The following is a 22309-nucleotide window of genomic DNA, read 5'->3' as shown; positions in this document are numbered from 1 at the left end:
CTGGGATGCCGTGGACCAGAGCCGGTCAACGGATCAGGGGTTGGGGACCTGTGATGTAGACGAAAGTTTGACTTTGCTGACAGAAGGGCCTATGCCAGTGGTGGTGAACCTGTGGCACGTGTGCCAGAGGGGGCACTCAGCCCTCTCTGTGGGCACGTGTGTCATCGCCCCAGCCCCATTTCCCCCCATGGCCCCCTTCTCATCAGCAGTCCCCCCGGAAGATGACTCGCCCCAGGTGCGGCCCACGCGGGGACAAAACTCCGCCCTCGTGTCCCATTGTGTGCAGACAATGTTGTGAGGTGCAGGCAGAGGGCATGGCCGCCATGGCACTGCTGGGCCACCTGGGCGATCGGTGGGCCGTGTAGGCGGTGGATGGCCCTGCGGGCAGGTGGGGCAGTGGTACAACGGGGGGCGGTTTTGGGGCACTCAGTCTCTAAAAGGTTTGCCATCACTGGCCTATGCATTCACTCTTTGACTTTACTTCTTTATTCAATTAGAACAGGGGTGCAAGTTACGGTATACTTGGACCTTTCCAGCTTTTCTATGAGATGGAACCTTCACCAATGCGTTTCTCTTTGGATGGTATGTTCTGCTTTAATCTGCAGACTGGACATCCACAAAAGTTATACACGAAGTCATAAACTTACCACCAATGAATTTGGTCTTTCAACTTTCATATACTACAGTTTGGGAAGATAGCAAAGTTGGTGGAGGCACCCAGAAACAAGAATTACTCCTGTTGTAGCATTTAGCTTTGGACGCTATTCTGGATGCATTTTTCAGATCAAGAGTTCTAATCACAAGACATCCTCAAAAAATTATGATGGGAAAATATGGGAAGGATTTCAAATAAACAAGAGCAATTGGAATTCCACATTTATGAATGACATTGGTAAGGAAGGTCTCTAGGACTGCATCTGCCTGCTGACTTTTCTCTGGAGCCTTGGGCTTGGAATATCTATGCAGAAAGAAAGCATGCTTAAATACGTGAACAATGTGAATGGAATTAAATAAAAAACCTCTTACAAATGTCATTGTTTCTTACTGCAAAACCTTGGTTGAGGAATAGTAAAATGCTTAATCCATATAAGGCCAAAGTACAGTATGGGCCAGATTGTCTCCATTTCTTTGCAAATCAGTTTGTATATAAACATGGCTATTAAAAGGCTAGCCATGATGTTATAATTACCTTCAAATTGGCTTGTTTTTAAGGGCCCAAATCTTAGCAATTTCCCAAAATATAAAATGTTATTTTAGATTCCTGCAGATACCATTTAAGGAAGAAGTTTATGTGTACCGTGGGACTCACAGATATGTTGTTACTCTGCCTTGGCTTGTACTTCTCAAAAACCTTTTTTTAGTTGTTCAGCAGCCTGTGTGAAAAATAATTAGGAGCCGCTGGCTTAGCTTAGTGAATATTGCTCTGGTGCAGTATTCATGCAACCAATTTTGTTAAAAAATTGAAATTTTGGGGGAGTGTACCCTAATAGTTTTTCGACAGACAGTTCTGTAGTGTTTTTTGCAACCAAATGAGAAGCTGCCAAATGTATCAATAAGCATAATTGGGGTATCTTAGGTTAAAGCTGGATTTTGTACAAATTTGTTTCGTACAAATGTAGGCAAGAACATTTGGTTCTTGCCTACATTTCATCCTTACATAATCTTCCTTAGCCCTCTGTTAAAAAAAAAATGAGGTCTTTTTCTTAAGTAAAAGAGCCACTTTTACAATAAGTACAGAATGTGATCTTCTGAAATGGAAATTACGCCAGTGAATCCACAGAAGTATTTTCATGTCCATTTGCTTCTGTATATTTTCTTCCCACCTCCAATCTCGACTGTTTTTAAAACTCATTCCTTGCATTTTGATCTGATATATGCTTTAACTGGCACAACCCACTTAGATTTACAATCTTTTTTTAAAAAAAAAAAAGCTTGAGAAGTCCTTCTCAAAGGAGACTGCTGCATTAAAGCACCTGATGCTACTAAAACACCTTGTAGAGTTACTGGTGTCCTGCGTATAAATGACATCTGTAGCTGATGGTGTTTTCTCCAACAACTCTTCTTTCACTAGGAGTTTGGTGTAGAACCTTGTCTAGGGCCATTGTTTCGGTGCTGCATGCTTGGATTTTCTTTTGATGGAATAACCAGGGGTAGGCAACCTTGGCTCTTTTATGACTCGTGGACTTCAACTCCCAGAATTCCTGAGCCAGCTGGGAGTTGAAGTCCACGAGTCATAAAAGAGCCAAGGTTGCCTACCCCTGGAATAGGTGGAAAAGGCCTTGCTGCAACCCTGGCATAGAAGCGAACACCAGAATTTTCACTGTGCCACTCACAAGTGCAAGTGTGGATATCTCCATGGTTTTGAACTTCACAGAATAAAAAAAAGCTTTGTGTGATAAAGCAAATCACCAGCTTTCAAGATCATCTTGGGTTCTACAGAAACTTGGAAAATTAAAATGTCAAGTGCCTATATTACAGAGCTTGCTTGCTTCGTAAAATTTGCATCTCGCCAGAAAAACACAAGGGTAAACTTGGGTGGATAATTGCTACCTTGGAGGGTTATAAAGGGTGATGTGAGCAGCATCTCATTAGTTTCGCTTCTGATAAAGGCAACATTTTGAGATTAGCTATTCCCACTAAAGGATGCATGAACATATCTTCCCAATTTCAGCCTTTTTTTCACTGAACATTCATAGTACACACACAATCAAAAAGGGTCATTTGACCCCAAAAGGTTGGGGAGCCCTGAGCTAAGAGGTCACAACAAAGGTATTGTAAAGGGTCCATAGTTTTAGCTCATACTGAATCGGATTTTACACTAAAGAGCAGCTGTGATTACTACGAAAACTGAAGCAAGTGTTAGGACACCACTTCCCTAAATAACAAGTGACAGAAGACAGCTCAGTAAATGCAACAAGCAAGTTCTCATTATTTTTCTTTTTGCTTCATATCTTGGCTGATTTTCATTTCCTGCTAAAAGATACTTCTATGTATCCTCCTTCAAATATTCTCCACCCGCTAACTGTGCTGTTGTTTAGGGTGTTCATGGGCACCTAAACTACATAGAATCTTTGGACTAACATCTCATCTTGTATTTATGGTTCCAAACAAATCCCTTTATGTGACTCCGATATTCATTAGGTATTCCTATTCTTCCAGCTCTCTCTGTTCCATGCACTGCGTAGAACGCTTACAAAATATTTCTTTTAAGTTTTTAAACATTTCCTTCTTTCTAATGTGTGCACAAAACTTACTTTTCCTCCTGTGATGTTTTTAACAGCCAATTTTTAAAAATGGAAATGGTCATGGGACAAAAACTCTGCTCTGCGTTACTGGTTTATTTACAAAATCATATATACAACATATGATCAGTCCAGGTCTGGGTTTTCTCCCTTATGCCACCCCTCCCTGATATTTTAAATATATAAGCAGGTCCTCAACTTGAGGAAAAAAAACGTCCCAAGAGCAAGTGCTGGTCTGCTTTAAACAAGCCTTTTCTTCTCTAAGGAGTAGATTGGAGAGAGAAGGAGAGGGAGAGGGAGAGGGAGAGAGAGAGAGAGAGAGAGAGAGAGAGACCTTATATACAAAGCAACATGAACTTGGAACATAACAATGAGAACTAACCCACTAAATGACAAGAAAGACGTTTGTGCTCTCTGCAAACAATACTGTAATAGACATCTGGCCACAAACATCTGGAGGCCTAGAGTTTGCAGCAGAAAAGGTCCTTTCCAGGTAGGTATGGTTTTACTTCAGTGTTTCCTTACAGGGGCATGTTACGTCCTCAGCAGATACAAAGTATGTCAAGCAAGAGGCCTCTGCAGGAGTGGAAGAGTGAGAAAAGAGAACAACATCTGCTTCTGAAGCATGTGCTGCTTTCTGGCTTCCTGTGCAGGAAGTTCTTTCCTTTTCTAGGCTATTCAGCCCCAGCCTGTTCATGATGTTTCAATTTTGCGCAAGGTGCAGCTGTTCGCCTCTGGCTTCTGATTTGCAGGAGGGCTGCCACAGGGTCACTTTTTTTTTTTTTGTCTTCTGCAAAGGGAGACGGCAGCCATTCTTGCTCGGCACCGTATGGCGGCACGTGTCACTCTTTGAATCCCTGGATGCTGCACAGAATTCGCTTCTGGTGGCCAGGAAGAACCACACCCATTTGCTTCAAGTCCCTTAAATCACACAGATAAGGAGAAACGTTAAGCCTGCTGCATTTGCTAGAGAAGACGGTCAAGTTACAGGAATGGACCATTTCCTAGAGTGGTGGCAACCATGAAAGGTAGTCCCCCCCTCCCTTTTCCAGTTATTAATAAAATAAATAGAAAATGATTTCTCAAGATCCATTCTTCATGAACGTACGTGAAACGTGGAATTTAATTTAATTTAGTTAAGTTAATCCCAATTGCTGGGTCTAGCAATGGGACCTGGCAAACACTAAGAAGGGAAGACAGACAATATTTTTTGCAGTAGCTGAAGATTTTATAATGAACCCAAAATGCTTCTTAATGTTATTGAAAAGGGAAATGCAGGTGCAAAGCTTTAAACAGCTAGCTTTATTTCTTGTCTTATAAAAAACAGACCACTGTGTGTCATTGTATTACAACAACATCTAATTTAAATCTATATGGGCAATACTTTTTAAGACCTGTGCATAAATGTCACGTGTCTGTAAGGTCATATTAGATATATGCTAAAATAATCCTTGTGCAACAATTCCCTAAAAGTGTTATCTGCCAAACATTTTCTTTCCGGCTGGTGAATTTTGCTGTGTTGTTAATATTGATTACTTGCATATGTCTGACATATTCAGGAAATACTGCAGATGTATACCATGTTATAACAAAAGAGACATGTTTATTGTTTACACGGATATTTTTTTTTGTCCTGTGACTTTTTCATATTCCTATTCATAGTATCCTCTTTTGGGTGGCAGAGGTTTTCATTTAGTGTTATAAAAGCTGTCATTTGGCATTCTGTACCCTATTTCTGTCCTTGATTAAAGAGTTCTTGCAAGTTTTTGAAGTACTGTAAAAGCCTAGAAAGCTATTTTGGCCGGAAACATCACAGTGCTAGTGGAAATTGGCAAACGGCTCATGGATTCTTATGTCCTTGCCATGCCACTTCTCACTCTTTGAAACCCCAAAGAAATGTTTTTCTTTACCCTCGCTAACTGCTCATTTACAAAATGGAGCCAAAATAGAGTTGGCTGTAGCTTTTTACCCATTTCCAGTTCCTCAAAGGAACAGTATTGCTATGGCTATGTGCTTGTTGCTGTACAGATCCAAGCAGCTACTTGGATTTTAGCTGCTTTACTCTTTTTTGAGATATAGCCTGGAAGTTAATATGTGGAATTAGCATCTTTCTTTCTATCAGGAAAAATACCGTCCGTGCTAGTTGGGTGGAGGAGCAATGGTAGCAATCCTAACATCTACAGTGGTACTTCCAAAGGTTCGCTGCCAAAAAAAGGGATCAAATATTTAAAGGGCTGAACTTTAGCTGATGTATAGTTCACCAAGTTTTTTTCAAACAGATGGAGGACGATGCAAGGGTGTGGAAGCATGAGGATGCTACAGTATCTTTGTTGTGTTATGAATTTGTTGTGTTATGAACTACAAGCGACCTGCAAAAGCTATGAAGTTCTTTGTACTCGAGTAAAAATGTAATAGATACTCTGGCATTTAACTGTATCTCATGCTTACCAGCCTTCTTCTACCCTAGATCAAAACCCACAGCCCTGATACCCAAGGCTTACTCAGCAGACAGATCCAGGATAGATTCCATGGTGTTCAGGCCAGCCGTATGGAAGTTGAGGATGTAGCGTTTCATGCGGATGGATTCCAACCACTCGGGGATAGTCCGATAAGGAATCCCATCGGACCCACTGCAGCTTGGAAGTCGAAGGGTCACCCTATAAATTGATAGATATATTCAGACCAATTATGAAATTTAAAACTGTAACACTGGAGAACAGGATCCTATTTTGATGAAGCTAGAAACCATTTTAACGGCTGAGAAGCTCCTAACGTTTGTGTGGAGAATTTTGCTTTTCACTCTTTGCCTTGCATGGAAACTAGCCTTGCACAGTCAGCGCTTTTTTCCATAATAGGGACAAGGAAGATGATTTCGCACATTGCCTAGAAAGAGCGCCCTAAATGAGTACCTGTAGGATACAAATGTGCAGGTGCACCAAACAGAGCTTTGTATACCGAGTTTATCTCCTCATAAACAAGTACAATTAACCCTGGTGGTAAAATTCAGCTTTTGTTGCTGAAGAATTATTTTTAGGGAGAATCTCCCAAAGTGTTCTAAAGGAGCTGCTTATCTCTTACCGAGGGTCAAAATCAGCCACAGTTCGAAGCAAATGTGGGCTGGAAAGGAAGTGCTCTAGTTGAGCCTGGATCTCCCGGAAACGTGGCCTCCGTGTCCGATCGTATGACCAACACACTTTCATCAGATCATAAAGGATAGAGGGACAGTCCACTGGTGGGGGAAGTCGGTACCCATCCTCTATGCTTTTCATCACCTACCCAGGAAAAGAGGCAATCAATCAGGTTGTCTGTGCAAAATTCCTTCAACAATATAGCAGAGGTATGACGAGTTCTGGGCATTTCTTGATCTCGGATCTAAGCACTGAAATCATTTGGAATTAGAATCATGAATTTTCAGAGATGTAGATTATTGTTTGAACCACGGATGCCAGATTAAATAATCTACATGATTAGATCAATGTATTTTAAAAGCATTAAAATGTTTATTTTAAAAAGTGCAAAGTACTATCAGGGCAAGGCCCCTCTGAAGGTTATGTGATTATGATGTGAATGAGTCATTTCAAATGAAAAGCAGTTTATTTTTATTTTTTTTCAAAGCATTGGGTGTCAACCTCCGGCTGAAAAGCCAACCAAAGCAAAACACCAGAGCCGTTGTGTTCTCTAATGCAGGGGTCCCCAACCTTGGCAACTTTAAGACCTGTGGACTTCAACTCCCATAATTCCCCAGCCAGCATGTCTTAAAGTTGCCAAGGTTGGGGACCCCTGCTGTAATGTATACTTTATTGAGCAGATACAAACCAGCAGGTTTAAAGGAAAAGCTAGCTCTGAGGAAATGGCAGGAAGCAGTTAATTAAAAGGATGCAACTTTCCCTCCTCTCTCTGACAGGTTCAGGTCACATTGCCCAATACATCGTTCAGTAATTATTATGAGAAGAAATTTTAGTTCGCCAAAACAACCTTTCAACAGCTCCGGCTCTCACACTGATAAGAACCCCTGTGGATTCAAAATTCTCCCCTCTCTTCCTCCCACACTGTTGGCAAGTTCAAAGCATGTAACGGTCCTAAGGACTGCAGGGTTCGCAGCTTGACATTGGGCAGAATTCGGCAATAGCACAATTCTTCTAGTAATTTTTCCCCACTTGCAATAAAGGAAAGAAAATTCTTAGTTGATCGCTTGTCTACTATAGTAAACAAAATCTGCCCCCCCACCCCACCCCAAATCTGTATAAAGTGAGGAATCTCTGAGGCAATTCATGGCGAAGGAACAAAAGTATCTTCTCTTCTTCTGGTTTTTTACCAGTGGAAACGTTTTATGTGAAATTCAGAGTTCTCCCGTTGGTAGGATAAACATTTCTGACCCGGGAGTATATATGTTGGCATAAATTTCACGATTTATTATCAACAATTTCTTCAACAGAACAGCCTATTTATGACTGAACAAAAAAATGGAGACCTGACCAAACCATTTTTTCCCCTCCAGGTTCTTTGCTCCAATATTTGCTTGTTCAGAGGATGGTTTGACTAACAATCCCTGTTTCTCCTTTCCCTCTTACCTCCTGATTGGACATATCCCCATAGGGCTTGTCTCCATATGAAAACACCTCCCACATGACGATGCCAAAACTCCAGACATCGCTGGCAGAGGTGAAGATTCGATTCGCAATGGCCTCTGGAGCTGTCCACCGAATAGGGATCTTTCCACCCTGTTCAACGAGATTGCAACGGAAACTGATACTCGGCTTTTGCAAGCGCTAAGGGCTGACATTCTCTGTGAAGTTAAACTTTTGATTGTTTTATGCTTACTAATAAATAGTAAAGCACAATTGTTGCTTTGGGCATAGATGCATTTGCATTCTGTAATATAACAGAAAAACAGTGTGGCTTTGACAGCTCTATGGCTCTTTGAATGGGAATATATTCTTTGCAGACATATTTAAAAATCAAAAGTTTTTTTTTAATATTGTGGGGCATAAATACATGCTGGTATTTCCTCCCCTCAGTGAGGAGTACCCCCCTAATAGCTTCGGTTCTGCATTACCTTTGTTTCATATGTTCCTTCCACATCGTTTTCCAGGATTCGAGAAAGTCCAAAATCTGAGACTTTGCACTGAAGGGTGTGTGATACCAAGATGTTGCGGGCAGCTAGATCACGATGTACATAGTTGCGGTCTGAGAGATAGGTCATCCCTGAGGCAATGCCCTGCAGCATCGTCACTAACTGCACCGAACTGAACTTGTCGATGTTCTCCTGAAGTGCACACAAGGGACACTAATGAATCCTTGTATTCTGTTCATCTGTTTGCTTCACAGCAAGGAAAGGGGGTTACATTTATCCTAGGTAAGAGGAACTAAGTCTCCATTCCCAGCTGAAAACCTTCACTTTAGGGATATATTCAAATAGTTCACCAAACCAGCAGGATGCTTCTACAACATAGGATTCACTCAATCAAAACAAGCTATAGATTTTGCTAGGAGTATTTACTTATACTCCTAAAAAGTAAGCAGAGGTTGGAGGTTTCCAGAACCACTGAGTACCACCCTATGGCTATGCAGCCTGGGAGAATGAACATAACTTAGGGCGATGGCGAACCTATGGCACGTGTGCCACAGGTGGCACGCAGAGCCCTCTCTGTTGGCATGCGCATCGTTGCCCCAGTCCTAGGCCTTCAGCTGGGTTTTATAAAACCTTTTCACTTTAGGCCTCTGCTGCCGTGTGCAAAAAAAAAGGTTCAATCAATCAATTTCAACTTCTCGCGGGGAAAAAAAAGATCTCGCAAAGTTGGAATTGATTGATTGAACTTTTTAGTCCCACCCAGTCTGCCGTTACCACCGCAGCCACACCCACCCAATGGGCCACACCCACCCAATTGGCCACACCCACCCAATGTGCCACGCCCACCTGGCACCCAATAATACATAAGTGGGTTTTGGGTTGCAGTTTGGGCATTCAGTCTCTAAAAGGTTCGCCATCACTGACTGAGGTAGACAGAGTTCCAAAGCTTTAAAATGGATGGGGAAAAATTAACAAAGTTGGCATCAGCTAAATCAGTATTTCTCAACCACAGCAACTGTAAGATGTGAGGACTTCAACGCCCCAAAATCCACATATTTACCTTGCTAAAGTTGAGAAACACTGAGCTAAATGGCCACCGGATCATGCGTACAGCAGCTGTGGCACTATCACAGTGAAAGACCCATGTCTAAGAATGAGAATACTGAGTTAAGAGCTGGCTGTATTTCCTGCTGCAGCGTTGACAAAAGGTGTCACTGTATGTGTAGAAGATGACCAGACTGAGCTTGAGGGAGGGGACAAGTATTTTAGTTTAGAATCCCTTCGCACCTGCAAGAGACCTAAGTCCATCCCTTCTTGAATTCCGTTGATGCTTATCTACAGCCAATTCGCCTTGACTGTAGTAGTTCAGATTCTTCTTTGGAGGTACCATGAAATAAACTTGTATTCATTTTGGAAATGTTACAGCTCAGACACACATTCACAGGTTTAAATCTACATTGTCACCAAACTCTTAGATTAAACCATTCTCCAGTTTCTTACCCTTAAAAAGGTGTCTAGGGCCCCATTTTCCATGTATTCTGTAATAATCATCATTGGATTCCCTGTAGGGGGGGGAAGAAGAAAAAATACTAAAGTTATTTTCTTATTATCCCCATATCTTCACCTTCCTTCCCATTTCTTTGGCCAAGAACACAGATTTTATTTCAGTCCAAGAGGTCTGATAAATATACTTTTGGAGGAGCTAAAGGCTACTATCCACATAATCAGTCCTTTCCCCTGTCTAGCTCACTATTGCTTATTCAAACTAGCAACAGCTACCCCAGATCAAACACAATCTTTCAAGAGCATTTTACACATCAAAAATCTTTTGTGCACAAAACCTGTGTTCTTCCAGGGAACCACAGCAACTTCACATCCAACCAACTTACCTCTATCTTATCTCACCACCATCACTGTGTGTGTATATGTCCCATTGCCATTACAACTCTGAATTCTTACGTTTTGTGACAACTCCCTCTAGCCGGACAATGTTGGGATGGTTGAATTGGCCCATGATAGTTGCCTCACGGAGGAAATTCCACCAGGTTGAATCTGAGTAAGTTGACTTCAAGGTCTTGATGGCCACAACAATACGTTCTTTCCCTGGGAAGTGCAGGGCACCACAATAGACCTCCCCAAATTCTCCTATGGAACATCCAAAGAGAAGGCAGAGCATAAAGAAAATGGAGAAATGTTATCAGGAGAGGCAGAGACAATCAGACCTAATGAAACTTACCTTCACCAATAACTGTGTCAATGGAGACAAGAGATGGGTCAAGTTCCTTTGTGAATTCTAAGACACCCCTTCTGGGATCCTCATATGGTTGGAGATCTACATAAGGTTTCAACCACATCTCATCTGTAATAAAAGCTGACAATATAAACTAGTTTCTCTCAAAAGTTTCAGACAGCTGGGGAAAAATCAATTTCATTGACTTGATGATAAATAGGGTCCTCCCACACTGCAGTCCTAAACATATTGGATAAGAAGTAAATTGTGCTGGGCTACATAAACCCTACTTTCGTGAATAAACACCAGGCTGCTGAAAACTTCCTCATTCAGAAAAATCTCCCAACAATATGCTCCATCATGGTACTTCTTTGAGATGTGTAAACAGTGATGCCCTGGGAACTGAGTGTGAATGAAGAAATGGTAAGAGAAACCATTTCTCCATTTTAATTCTCCTCTAGTGTTTTTTTCCCCCCTTTGCTCAAAAAATATGCTTCGGGAGGGTGCATTTGGGGAAAAAGTGATCAGGAAAGGTTGGCCAACAATCTACTAAAACTTATCTATTCTGATTACCTCTATCTGGTTACTCGAATGCCCCCTGATTACTATATAACAGTCTTTTGCTAATTGGCATTCCACAGATACGTTTTCTGCAATGCCAATTGCCCCTCTACCCATGTCATGAAACTTCTGAAGGTTCTAAAGACTGGAGAAGGCCACTGTGCTTGAATTCTAGAATGCAGTCCTTTGTCATCTGCCCTTAAAAAAAACAAAAACCTGACGCCTCACCTCGGTTGTAGCCATTGTGGCATGGTCGTGCTCGGTGATGATGAGCTCGTCTGAAGAATAAGAATAAACATAAATAGAGGCCGTAAGCAAGCAGAGAATAGAACAGGGTTGTCTTTGATGACAACAGGGTTGTCTTTGATGACAACCCTTACACCCATCGCCTCTTTCCCTTGGGAGCTGCTGCCTTTACCTTCGATGGAAGATTATGAGCCCAGTGATCAGCCCAATGAACAACAGGATTCCAAAGATAATTGACACAATCACACCTCCAGGAAGCATACTGGTGTCTGCAAGATCAAAGGACGTATTTCAGACATCACTTCACTCGAACAAGAAAAGCTATTTATAAATACATATTGAAACTCTTTTATTCAAATAAGAATAAGGATCAGATACTGAATGTCAACACGGAAGTGGTCATAATGCATAATTAAAACCGCAAAAATGTTCCATGTGGTTATCTCCTGTTTTATGAAGTATGGACTCTGAATTATTGGAGCTATGTATACATTTTTTTTAACTTGATGTTACATATATTTTTGCATGATACGCTTTGTGCTTTAATACGCTTACAGAAATAGTTTTAAAGCACAATACATCAAATTGGTTGCACTATTTAGCAATCAGTTCTGGTTTATTTATAAATTCCTGATGCATCAGGTTATTAGAGGAAATGATGGAAATAAACAGTGATGATGTCTACGCCCAAAATAGAAATGCTAAATTTATCTGAAAATTCTATATTCAGGGGGGATATTGAAGCTTTTATAAGTGGGTAGTTTGACCAGATCTCAAATAATGCTCTTAACAATGACTGTCTTATGGGTAATTCTTCCTGTATGTTGTTTTCCTAATTCCATTTACAGAAACAATATTTGGTGGTTTCCACCATGCTTGTTCCTCTGACATTGTTTAAATTGCCATAAAGGGAACCATATGGACGTTAGAGGAATTTCATACTGCAACTGTATTCAACATAGGCAGCTACAGTGATGGACCCCAGGGAAAATGTATATGTGTGGAAAAAAAATGGAACAATCCCAAGCGTGTGGTCAACTGGCATCAGGAAGCCATATCAAGGCTCATAGGTTTTTATTTGCTCTTCATATTTTATTGCAGAAACTGGCACGATTCCCTGTCGATGACAAACATAGCTGCTGTGTAAATAATGCGGCAGATCTGTTGCCAAAGGAAAAGTACGGTATTTTCATTGAGAGACTTTTTAGCTGCCATTACTTCCTCTTTCCAATCTCTCCAAAGTGCTTTGATTGCCCTAACTTCTGCTGACTCAGAAAATGATTAAAAAAAAAATTACTCTTCTAACTTGAGTGCCATGGAGCCTGGTGGAACAAAAATCTCATCTCCAAAAAGTCTGGCACTCTGCGTGCTGTTTGGCAACTGATACAAAAAGAGCAAAACAGCTATAATCTCTAATCCCTTTCACTGGCCTGGGCTATTGAGGAGAGCTGCAAAGCCAACATTCCACTTAGAAGACCCGTCAGGGCAGATGTATCTCAGGGGTCAAGAGGAGTGGGGGGAACAAGAATTCTCTCCAATGGTGGAATGGCTTGTCCCTAAATTTTGCAGAGCTCCAAGGTTCCTGTTTCAGCCAGCTTTACAGCATTTCTTTGGCATAACAGTTCATTGAAAATTGGCTCAGCTGCCCAAAAAGAAATAACAAGGGCTCACAAAATCATGGAGCTGAGCTGAAAGTATCTAGCACGGGAATCCTTTCAGTCTTGTCTTTTGAACTGTGTTTATTAGTTCATTTTGCTCTGTGCTACTTATTTATTTAATGGCATTTTAAAGAACATCATCCAGGACGAAGTCAAATTACATTTAGAAACTCCATATTTTGATCACATCCTTTAAAAAAGCAGCGGTCATGAAGTTAATGTATCTTTGCTCATGATGGCAACACTGCAGGCAGCGTCTTTAAATAACACTTCAGTAATAATAGTACGCTGTTCCATCTGGATATAGGAGGGTGCAACAGAGAGACCCTGGAAAATGAGATGCAATTGCATTTGCCCCTTTCTTTTATTGCACAAGGGCAACATGACTTATCATCCTTTGACTGGTTCTTCGCTTTTAAAATTGGTATTAACTCCACAACATGAAGCAAAGTTTAGTTCATGCATTTCCTTATTAAACATTAATCGGGCACTCTAAACACCAGTATAGCTTATTCAGACCCACTAAAGATAGTTCTTGACTTACAACCCTCCATTTAGTGAGTGTTCCAAGTTATAACAGCACTGAAAAGAGTGACTTTCAACCAGTCCTCACATTTATGACTGTTGCAGCATCCTCATGTTGGTCACATGATTAAAATTGGGGTGCTTGGCAGCTGGCATGTATTTACGACAGCTGTAGCATCCTGAGGTCGTGATTGTCATTTGCAACCTCCCCAGCCAGTTTCCAACAAGCAAAGTCAATGGGGGAATTCATTTATTGAACATTTGTTTCACTTAATGATCATGGTGAGTTGCCTAACAACCACAACAAAAAAGGTAATGAAATTGGGTATACCTCACTTAACAACCACCTTGCTTAGCAATGGAAATTCTGGTCTCCATTGTGGTCATAAATCAAGGACTACTCGTATTTCTTCTTTTTAGAAATTCTTATAGAAGACAAGGTAGAAATTATGGCAAAATGCGCATCTTCTTTGTAAGAGGGAAACATAAGATGGAAAGATTCTGGTCTGGATCCTGGAAATATTGCCAGACTTGTTAGGTGCATGTCTTGTCCTTTGGACGTCCTTTCTAAAGAGGACAATTAATAGCACTCAATCCTCTTAGAGCAGGGGTAGGCAACCTTGGCTCTTTTATGACTCGTGGACTTCAACTCCCAGAATTCCTGAGCAGCCATGGAATTCTGGGAGTTGAAGTCCACGAGTCATAAAAGAGCCAAGGTTGCCTACCCGTCTTAGAGGATTTCAGGAGCTGGGAGCTCGTCAGCATTATAGGGCAGAGAGATGGACATGGAAGGCAAAATGCTAAATTAAAGACAATCCAGGATAATATTCTGAGGGAAATTCTGAGTCTTCCTTGGAATATTCTTGCTGACCCATGTAAAACAGAAACAGGATAGCCCTCAATCTCCACTAGAGTTCATTTAAAAACGAATGCTAAAATATTTCAAGAAAGTTGATAGCTCCTGGATGACTATTTGATTAAATCTTGCATTAGGCATAGCCATGAGAGAGTCCATGGGTAACGCCAATAACAAAACACACTTTCAGGCATTTTGTGGCTGCATTCTCTGACTTTATTGCAGAATCTTAATCTTTGGGACAACGGGATGCCTTCTAAGATGAATGATGATGATGGAATTCAATTCAATCTTCCAAGTTTACCTCTTTCTTTTACCTTGTTAAAAGATACCTTGTTAGAAGAAAGACGGGGCCTTTTCTTGACATTTATCCGTTCTAATGAGTATACACCCAAGGAGGGTATTTACCCATTCATGTTTGCAAACCCTGCCTTCAGCACTCCTTCGGGGAAAAATTCTCTAAATCTCCAGTGAAACAAGGCCTTTGCCCCTTTAGTCAGGGTCAAGTGGAGAATATGAAAAATATTTTATATTGACACTTTATGGAACGATGAGAACAAAAAAAGGCTGGGTCAGAGTCCTGGGTGATTAATTTCTGTAAGAGTGAATATTTCTTATACTAGTAATCAAGTAGCTATTTTTACCTTGTAGTCTGTTAACTCTAGAAAGAAATTTGTTATTATTCTAATTGCTGATTCCTGATTATCATTAAATAGAAAAGATGTTATGCCATTATTTTATGTTGTTGTACAAATATAATACAGAATTGAATTAATATAATGTTTAGAAAAAAATACAGAATGTGCCCGAGCATTTATACTGGTTTCTCTCCAGAGCCCTCTGCAGCAATGCATAGCTCATAGGTTGTCACTAGTTGGCTTATTTATTTCAAGTCATTTGGCAGAGACAGCTGCTTGTGTTAAGAAAGAAACAAAACTATAAAAATATCTGTGGCTTGTTTTGAGATCATTTTGAGATCAGAAATTGCTGTCTAGTGCCATGAAAATAGCAAAATAAACTCTAAAGAGGCCAATAATGGCCATTGGTAATATATGATACAGAGTTGGCTTGCACAACTGGATACATTTGCAGTAAATCCAGAATACTTAATTTGTATTTTAAGCTAATTTATGAATGGGCTTTCTCCAATTAATTTTATGGAGACCTAGTGGGGTATAGTGGTTAAGGCACCAGACTAGAAACTGGGAGACTGTGAGTTCTAGTCCTGCCTTAAATACAAAGTCAGCTGGATGACCTTGGGCCAGTCCCTCTCTCTCTCTCTATCCTGAGAAGAAGGCAAGAACAAGCCATTTCTGAAATCTTCCCAAGACAACTGCAGGGACAAATCCAGGCAGTTGAAATACAATTCACTTCAGTGCCAAAAGCAGCCTCCCATATTTAATTCTTGGTACATACACGTTGCTTTCTTCAGTGCAATGAATCAGAGGCTTTATGGCTATATATTTGATTGCACAAGACCACAGACAGCCTGATCAACTTCAGTAAGTCCGCTACTGTTATAGTCGGTACTGAAGCTTTTTAAATGGTTATTAATTAAATAACTAGATTGACTGTTCAGTTGGAGTTATTCTTAGCAACCACATAAATAATTTTCTCCAGGAACCCTATTAATACTGAGACGGTTTTCACCATTGGGGAAATAAGGAAGTACATGGGAAGGAGGGAAATTTATCCCCTCCCCATAGGAAAACTGTTTCCACCGACAACTGTTTTTTTATCTAGCTATAAAACGTGAATTAAGTTGTAATTATAAAATGTTGTAATAAAAGAATTATAATTGAAATATTCAACAAAAATTCTTTTGATACAAATATTAATTTTGAGAAATAGTTTATAATAAAACCCATCATGAAGAGAGAATGCCCTCCCTGCCCCCAGTGCACTTCCAATTTGGATTGTCCCTTGCCTCAGAATTGGCTTCTAAATCACTGAGCTACAAACGTCCCTCAACACAGAAGTAGGATTTGAAAAGACAACCTTGCGGCAGAGTGCGGAATTCCTGCTCCTGGGAATATGGTCCAGGTCCTAACGGTGTGATGGATCGCACACGCAGCAGGTAGGCTGTGTCAGGCTGCAGGTTGGCCAGGGTTACTTGAGGTTTCTGAAGGTGATGAACGGTGTAGTGTTTTTCTTCTCCCTGTGGAATTCAACAATCAGAACTGCTTTGTAAGAGTCAAAATGAGATGCAGAGCTACACAAATGAAGGGGACTGTCTTATAGATTTTGCAGGGGGACAATGGAGGAGCACATTTCACCTTCACAAAGTATAGAACCTCATAGTTTACAGAGCTCTGGCTGCGATGACGGGAAGGGAGCCAAGTCACAGAGAGGCTGCTGTCATTCTGCTTGTCCAAAATGATATTGGTCACCACCACTGGAGCTGCATGGAAGGAGAAACAAGATGGTCAAGCTTAACTTGCCCCTTTACAGCCGAAGGCAATGCCAAACCCATCCAAAGTTTGTATTTCTCAGTATTGGGTTACCTTGCTCTGTGGAAGTAACAACAGCCGGGATAAATTGCACAGATAAGGGGCCCGCTATGAAAGAGCACCGAGCAAGAGAAGCCAATCTCACCTATGAAATCCAATTTGCCAACATCCTTTGCATATCCTTTTCAAACTCTTTGACCTTTGGAGCCAGTTCCTCTACAAGCAGTTAGACTGGCATCTTGCTCCATGGTACATTTTGATTAGTGATTCTAGCGCCCAGGATGTACCCTGCATATATGATGGTCCAAGACATTTCTGTCCTGGAGCCAGAAGATCCCAAAGACTCTCCTGTTCTTACACACATCCACGTACCAACAACAGGACACAATACTATACTATAGGTATCATTGCCCATTTAAATTTTACTAAAAGAAACAGATACTATATTGAACTTAACAGAAGCTCCTACAATGAAATATGCTTACTATATAAATATGCCCACTATACAAGAATATGATAGAATTTCTAGCTTGGTTCACTATACAAGAATGTGATAGAATCTCTAATTTGGTTTGCTTTGCTATGGTTTTATCGATTTTTTTTCAAAAGTTGTTTTTTTATCAATGCTTTATTGGTACTTATTTTACATTACTGCCATCCATCCTCAGATATTGTCAATAAAAGCAGGATACCAATCAAATAAGTAAAAATAAAACAATTACATCCAAATTAACTTTAAAAGGAAGACCTAAAAAGATGCTCCCTATTAAATATTGGAATACTATGAATCAAAGCCGTGTTGTACACTCATTTAGATCATTATTTGCTCATAGTCTATTTGTCAAGTCACTGCTATTACTAAAACTATTTATTTTAAACTATTCTTCCTTTATTGTTAATTGCAATTATTAACCTAATCCCATAAATGTGTCAACATCATCTACCACTCAGAAGAATTATAATGTAGGATAGACTCTTATACATCAGCCCAAGATCTAGGAAAAAAGATGTGATAAAGACTGGAAAATCTTGTTTCCAGAAGCAACTGGTAGGCAAGGCAACTCATTTTCGTAATGAGGAAAGTGGAGAGGTGGAACTGAAATCCAAATAATTAGAAAGGTGATGAGAGACCCAGCTGTGCTTGGAAGTGGCTCCTATTGACATGGCCTGCAACTTGGACCAAGGAGGCAGAAGAGGAAAAGGCAGGATACCAAATTAGAGTCTTTGAGCCTTTAAAAGAGTTCAAAGTTCCTGATGATATGTGTTTCTAATGTGGTCACAATGGATGTTTCTGCTAAGGAAATGACTTGCATAAGTCCTTTTGTCACTGCCTACTTAGATATGTTCTGGCTTGTCTGGTTCTCCGTGAATGATCAAATAAGTCCTTTCTGTAGCATAACAAAATGACTTCTCAAAGCCAGACTGGGAATCATTTAAGTGTTTGTCGTGGAAATATGTTGCTCAAAGTAGTTTTAGCACCAGCATAATCCTAGATTAAAGAAGTAGATACCACTTCATCGGGATTGAGAACTTTAAAAATCAAATATATTTGTGTTAGTGGCCTCTGGTGGAGCTTTGAACACATAGCAGCAATGTACAAACTGATTTTTGGAGGGTTAATATGAGCTAAAATACGGTAAACTTCAGGTTTTATTCTCCAGAATTCTGAATTTCAAGAATCAAACAGAAAGGCAGAGCTGCTATACCAGAATAATCAGGTATGAGAGAATTGAAAGGGCATCTATATCATCAACACCAAATTACCAAATTAATCTGATCTAGTTCTTAGTGGTCTCTGTTAGCATAAATGTTACTATGATGGCTAACATTTAAATGGAAAATTGCTTTTTTCCCCCGTTACACATAAACAGTTGTGGTTTAAGCTCTAAGGAAAGATTATATTCCTCAAAGGAAATGCTTCTTTCAAGAATGATACCATTCGTCTTATCATTTATATAACTTCTTCAGTGTTTTCAATCCTTTTATAAAGTTCTCCATAATATTTTCATCAACCTGCACAGCAGGTTGGGATGATGACCTCCAGTAGACCTGAAGAGGTAAGTCTGATAGTGAATGGCTTCCTTTGGCAGATCTGGAGGGAAGCCGGGGCCTTCTCCATATCACTATTTGTCCTAGTTCTAATTGTCCGTGTGGATTTGCCATGCTGTCTGGGACTGATGAAAGTTGGCATCCAAAACTAGGCTCTCCATTCCTAACTGAATATAATTTATGGTTGACATTAGTACTGAGACAGAGAATCACTTTTAACTATTACAGCATACCCTCATCTTATGAACTATATGCACACAGCTGTCTGTCCCAAAGGTGCTTTTTCCAAAAGGCAATTGGACTTTCTTGTTGTTTTTTTTCTTTTCTTTTCTTGGAAAACATTTCACTTTCTCATCCAAGGAGCTTCTTCAACCATGACCTGGATGATTGAGAATCTCCATAAACACAGATGGCTGCTTTTAGCTAGCAAAAGGAACACAACAAGAACTATAGTTCAACTCTACTACAGCTTTGGTTGCTCACTTCCTGAGGATGCAACATCTTTCCTCCTTACCCATTGCAGTAACTCACCTGCATGGCCCACAGACACCCAGACGGGGGAACTGGTACTGTTGCGTGAGGCAAGGCTGAGCCCTGATACTCCATTATGAGCCCGTACAGTGAAGCTATAATTGGTATAAGCTTCCAAACCATCCACGACCACATTTGGCTTGAGAAGGCCTAAAGCACTGGGGGAAAACATCACACTACTTTCACAAGGTTCGCACACCAGAAAATGGCAAAGTTGGCATGAAACACTGTAAGTGAGATCCTGGCGCCCACCCCGATCAAGGGGAGGTTGCCACCAAAGGGAAATCTGTGTCCCCACAAGGGAGAAGTTGAGATGGCGTGGAGCAGAAGGAGGGCCTGGAAAATCAAAGAGAAGAAAGGGTGTTAATCATTCCATACTGCAAAATCCTGTTTCACAGTTTTTATACTTTTCTTAGTTTATATATTCAATACATAATGAGATTCTGCAGTGGTGCCCATCTTTATATTATGAGTTCTTTCCACTGGGCACAGTTTACCTGCAAGCAGTGGGCAGAATATGTTCAGTGGATTTCAACATAAATAGGGATGATGGGATCCTTAGCCTAAAATACCAAAGGAAAGGGAATCTATTGCATCTCTGTGCTTGGACACACATCTTCACCTTACAATATATCCCCAAAGCATTGAGACCTCCACTGGGAGAGAAATGGAAGTAGGTAAAACAGACAGATAGCAGTACAGTAGTACAGCTCCACTACATTTTCATCTTCATTTTACAAGAGATGGGAGGGCTTCATTCTCCCAAAGACCATCTTCCCTGCCTAGAAGCAAGTTGTCTCTTCTTGGAGGACTTACTTGTGCAGGCCACAGTTTGGTCCTCAGTGGATGTCCTAAAGAAGCCTTGGATGCAGGGGCAGCTTGTAGCGGCAGAAGAGTGGGAGATGCTCTTGGGAGGACATTTCAGACACTGCTCCATTTCTAGAGAGTGACGATAGAATCCAGGCTGGCAGGCTGTGCAAAAGACAAATACCTCATGAATACTTCCAAGGGAATAGGTATACCCAAATTAACCTTCAAACTGCATAGTCATATACACGATAGAAATAATATTTTTTTATCCAAACTTGCAGAATCTTATTTTAGAACCGAAAAGCAGGTTAATAATTAGCTATTTTTATATTTTAACTCATGGTGAATTTCACTTAGAAAATTCGTGCTATTGAATTAGGTATGATAAACAATAATTTGGCTTCTACAAGTTCCATAGACTGGGTGTACAATTTCTGTTGGTTCAAGGATCACACTAGGACTTGAACAATATATCAAGCATTATGGTTGAAAAATCATGGCTTCAGGACCCAAAATGGATAGCAGGACCACAATTTAATATTTACTTTATTTTCATTTTTGTGTTATGTTAATTTTAATTTTAGTTCTATTGTTTATTGTATTGCTTTTTTGGGAGATAGCAAAATTCCAACACAAAAAATACAGATTTTTTTCATCATCAAAGAATATTATAAAATTGAGAATTAAATTATTTTAATATAATTTGAATTATATTAATACTATTTGTATTTGTACTATCATTTCCTGGCTTTCCTCATGCCTTAGATCTTCAGATTACCTTTCTGATACTGCCACACTTCCAGTTTTACTATAGTATTTTTAAAGATAAAGGTAGTAGCTTTCCTAGTGGATTTTATATTATGATGATATCTATTTTCTGGATGCCTAGAACACAAAACCGTAATCCAAGCTGCTAAGCCTTACTGTTTCTATCTGGAAGCTAGGCACCAGCTTAAGCTGAGTAGAAAATGGTTGCACTTATACCAAATATTAAAGTTCCTTGCTCCCTGTATTACTGTAAATTGTTATAAAGTATGGGTGACATTGAATTGCTTCTTTGTATTTTGGTACGGAGCTGTAATAAAGATTTATCTATTCATTCATATTGTATATATACATTGGATAATAATCATGGGGTCCAATTTGGATGAGAAACGTATTTACATCTAAGTTTCTACCAATGCTCTGTTGGAATGCAGAATAAGCTTAGGCCAGGGGTGTCAAACTTGCAACATCATGTGACGTGTCGCAACGTATTGCAACTTTTTTCTATTGCCGGCAATGGGGTGGGCGGGGTTTCACCATGACGCATCCGGCCCGTGGGCCGGCAGTTTGACACCCCTGGCCTAGGCTATTTATTGGGTTCAACTGAGGACTAACTTAGATATAAAATTTGTCATGGTATTCTGTCTGGATCAGAACTTGTGCACGAGGAGAGGGAGAGTTTAATCATTTGTTTTTGCTACATTCTAAGTCAGAAACTGGTTCATCTTTTCCCAAGAGAAAATGTCCAATTCTTATGAATGCAAAAAAAAAAAAATATCTTCAAACTCTGCAGGCAACAGTCCTGCTAAAGGCTCAGAAACTTGGGAGTCATTTGTAGTGGTGTGGAGGGATTCAATTTGAAGCCCCATGTAGGGACAATCCAGATAGGGACTGATCCAGGCGATGATCAAACCAGATACTGTATTATTGTCAGCCACTTTCACACTACCATCCCTTCTCATTAACTGAAAAGCTCATTAACTGAAATGACAAGTGACCTGCAATGATGTGGACTTTTGCTAATCCAGAGACTGAGAATAAGCTGAAAAAATCATTGCTCTTGATCCTGAAGTAACCAAAATACCCCTATTGCCACTCTACCCAAAAAGTGAGGAAGGAAGGAAATGAAATAAAAAATCCCTAAGAAGCCTGGAACCTTGTAATAGTTTGGACATTGCCTAAGAGAATGGGAAACTGACAGGCTTTTGTCAGTTTTCACACTTGCTATCTTTGTTTGAGCATATGGGTGGGCGGGGGGGGGGGAGCTACCAAGCTGTCAAACCAGAATTCCCTTTATCTGATCTGTGGAAGCTGC

The 22309-nt window shown here is 40.3% G+C and overlaps 1 protein-coding gene across 1 annotated transcript in view; it reads right to left on the bottom strand.

Moving 5' to 3' along the window:
• Window positions 1–4022: 4022 nt before the first annotated feature.
• EPHA1 (EPH receptor A1) overlaps window positions 4023–22309 on the bottom strand; it is a 34165-nt gene continuing 15878 nt past the window's right edge. Inside the window, exons 3-16 of the mRNA XM_015818795.1 lie at window positions 20236–20391; window positions 19420–19755; window positions 16666–16790; window positions 16388–16547; window positions 11523–11619; window positions 11333–11382; window positions 10550–10645; window positions 10273–10458; window positions 9814–9875; window positions 8299–8508; window positions 7814–7963; window positions 6321–6514; window positions 5744–5899; window positions 4023–4163 (exon numbers count right to left, since the gene is read on the bottom strand). Coding sequence (XP_015674281.1) covers window positions 4085–4163; window positions 5744–5899; window positions 6321–6514; window positions 7814–7963; window positions 8299–8508; window positions 9814–9875; window positions 10273–10458; window positions 10550–10645; window positions 11333–11382; window positions 11523–11619; window positions 16388–16547; window positions 16666–16790; window positions 19420–19755; window positions 20236–20391 — 2057 coding nt within the window. The 3' untranslated portion in view covers window positions 4023–4084. The remainder of the gene's footprint in view (window positions 4164–5743; window positions 5900–6320; window positions 6515–7813; window positions 7964–8298; window positions 8509–9813; window positions 9876–10272; window positions 10459–10549; window positions 10646–11332; window positions 11383–11522; window positions 11620–16387; window positions 16548–16665; window positions 16791–19419; window positions 19756–20235; window positions 20392–22309) is intronic.

This window comes from Protobothrops mucrosquamatus, unplaced genomic scaffold (genome assembly GCF_001527695.2).
Source record: "Protobothrops mucrosquamatus isolate PMUCROS unplaced genomic scaffold, P.Mucros_1.0 scaffold791, whole genome shotgun sequence".
NCBI classification, from domain to species: domain Eukaryota; kingdom Metazoa; phylum Chordata; class Lepidosauria; order Squamata; family Viperidae; genus Protobothrops; species Protobothrops mucrosquamatus.
This window is presented reverse-complemented; position numbering and strand designations above follow the sequence as displayed.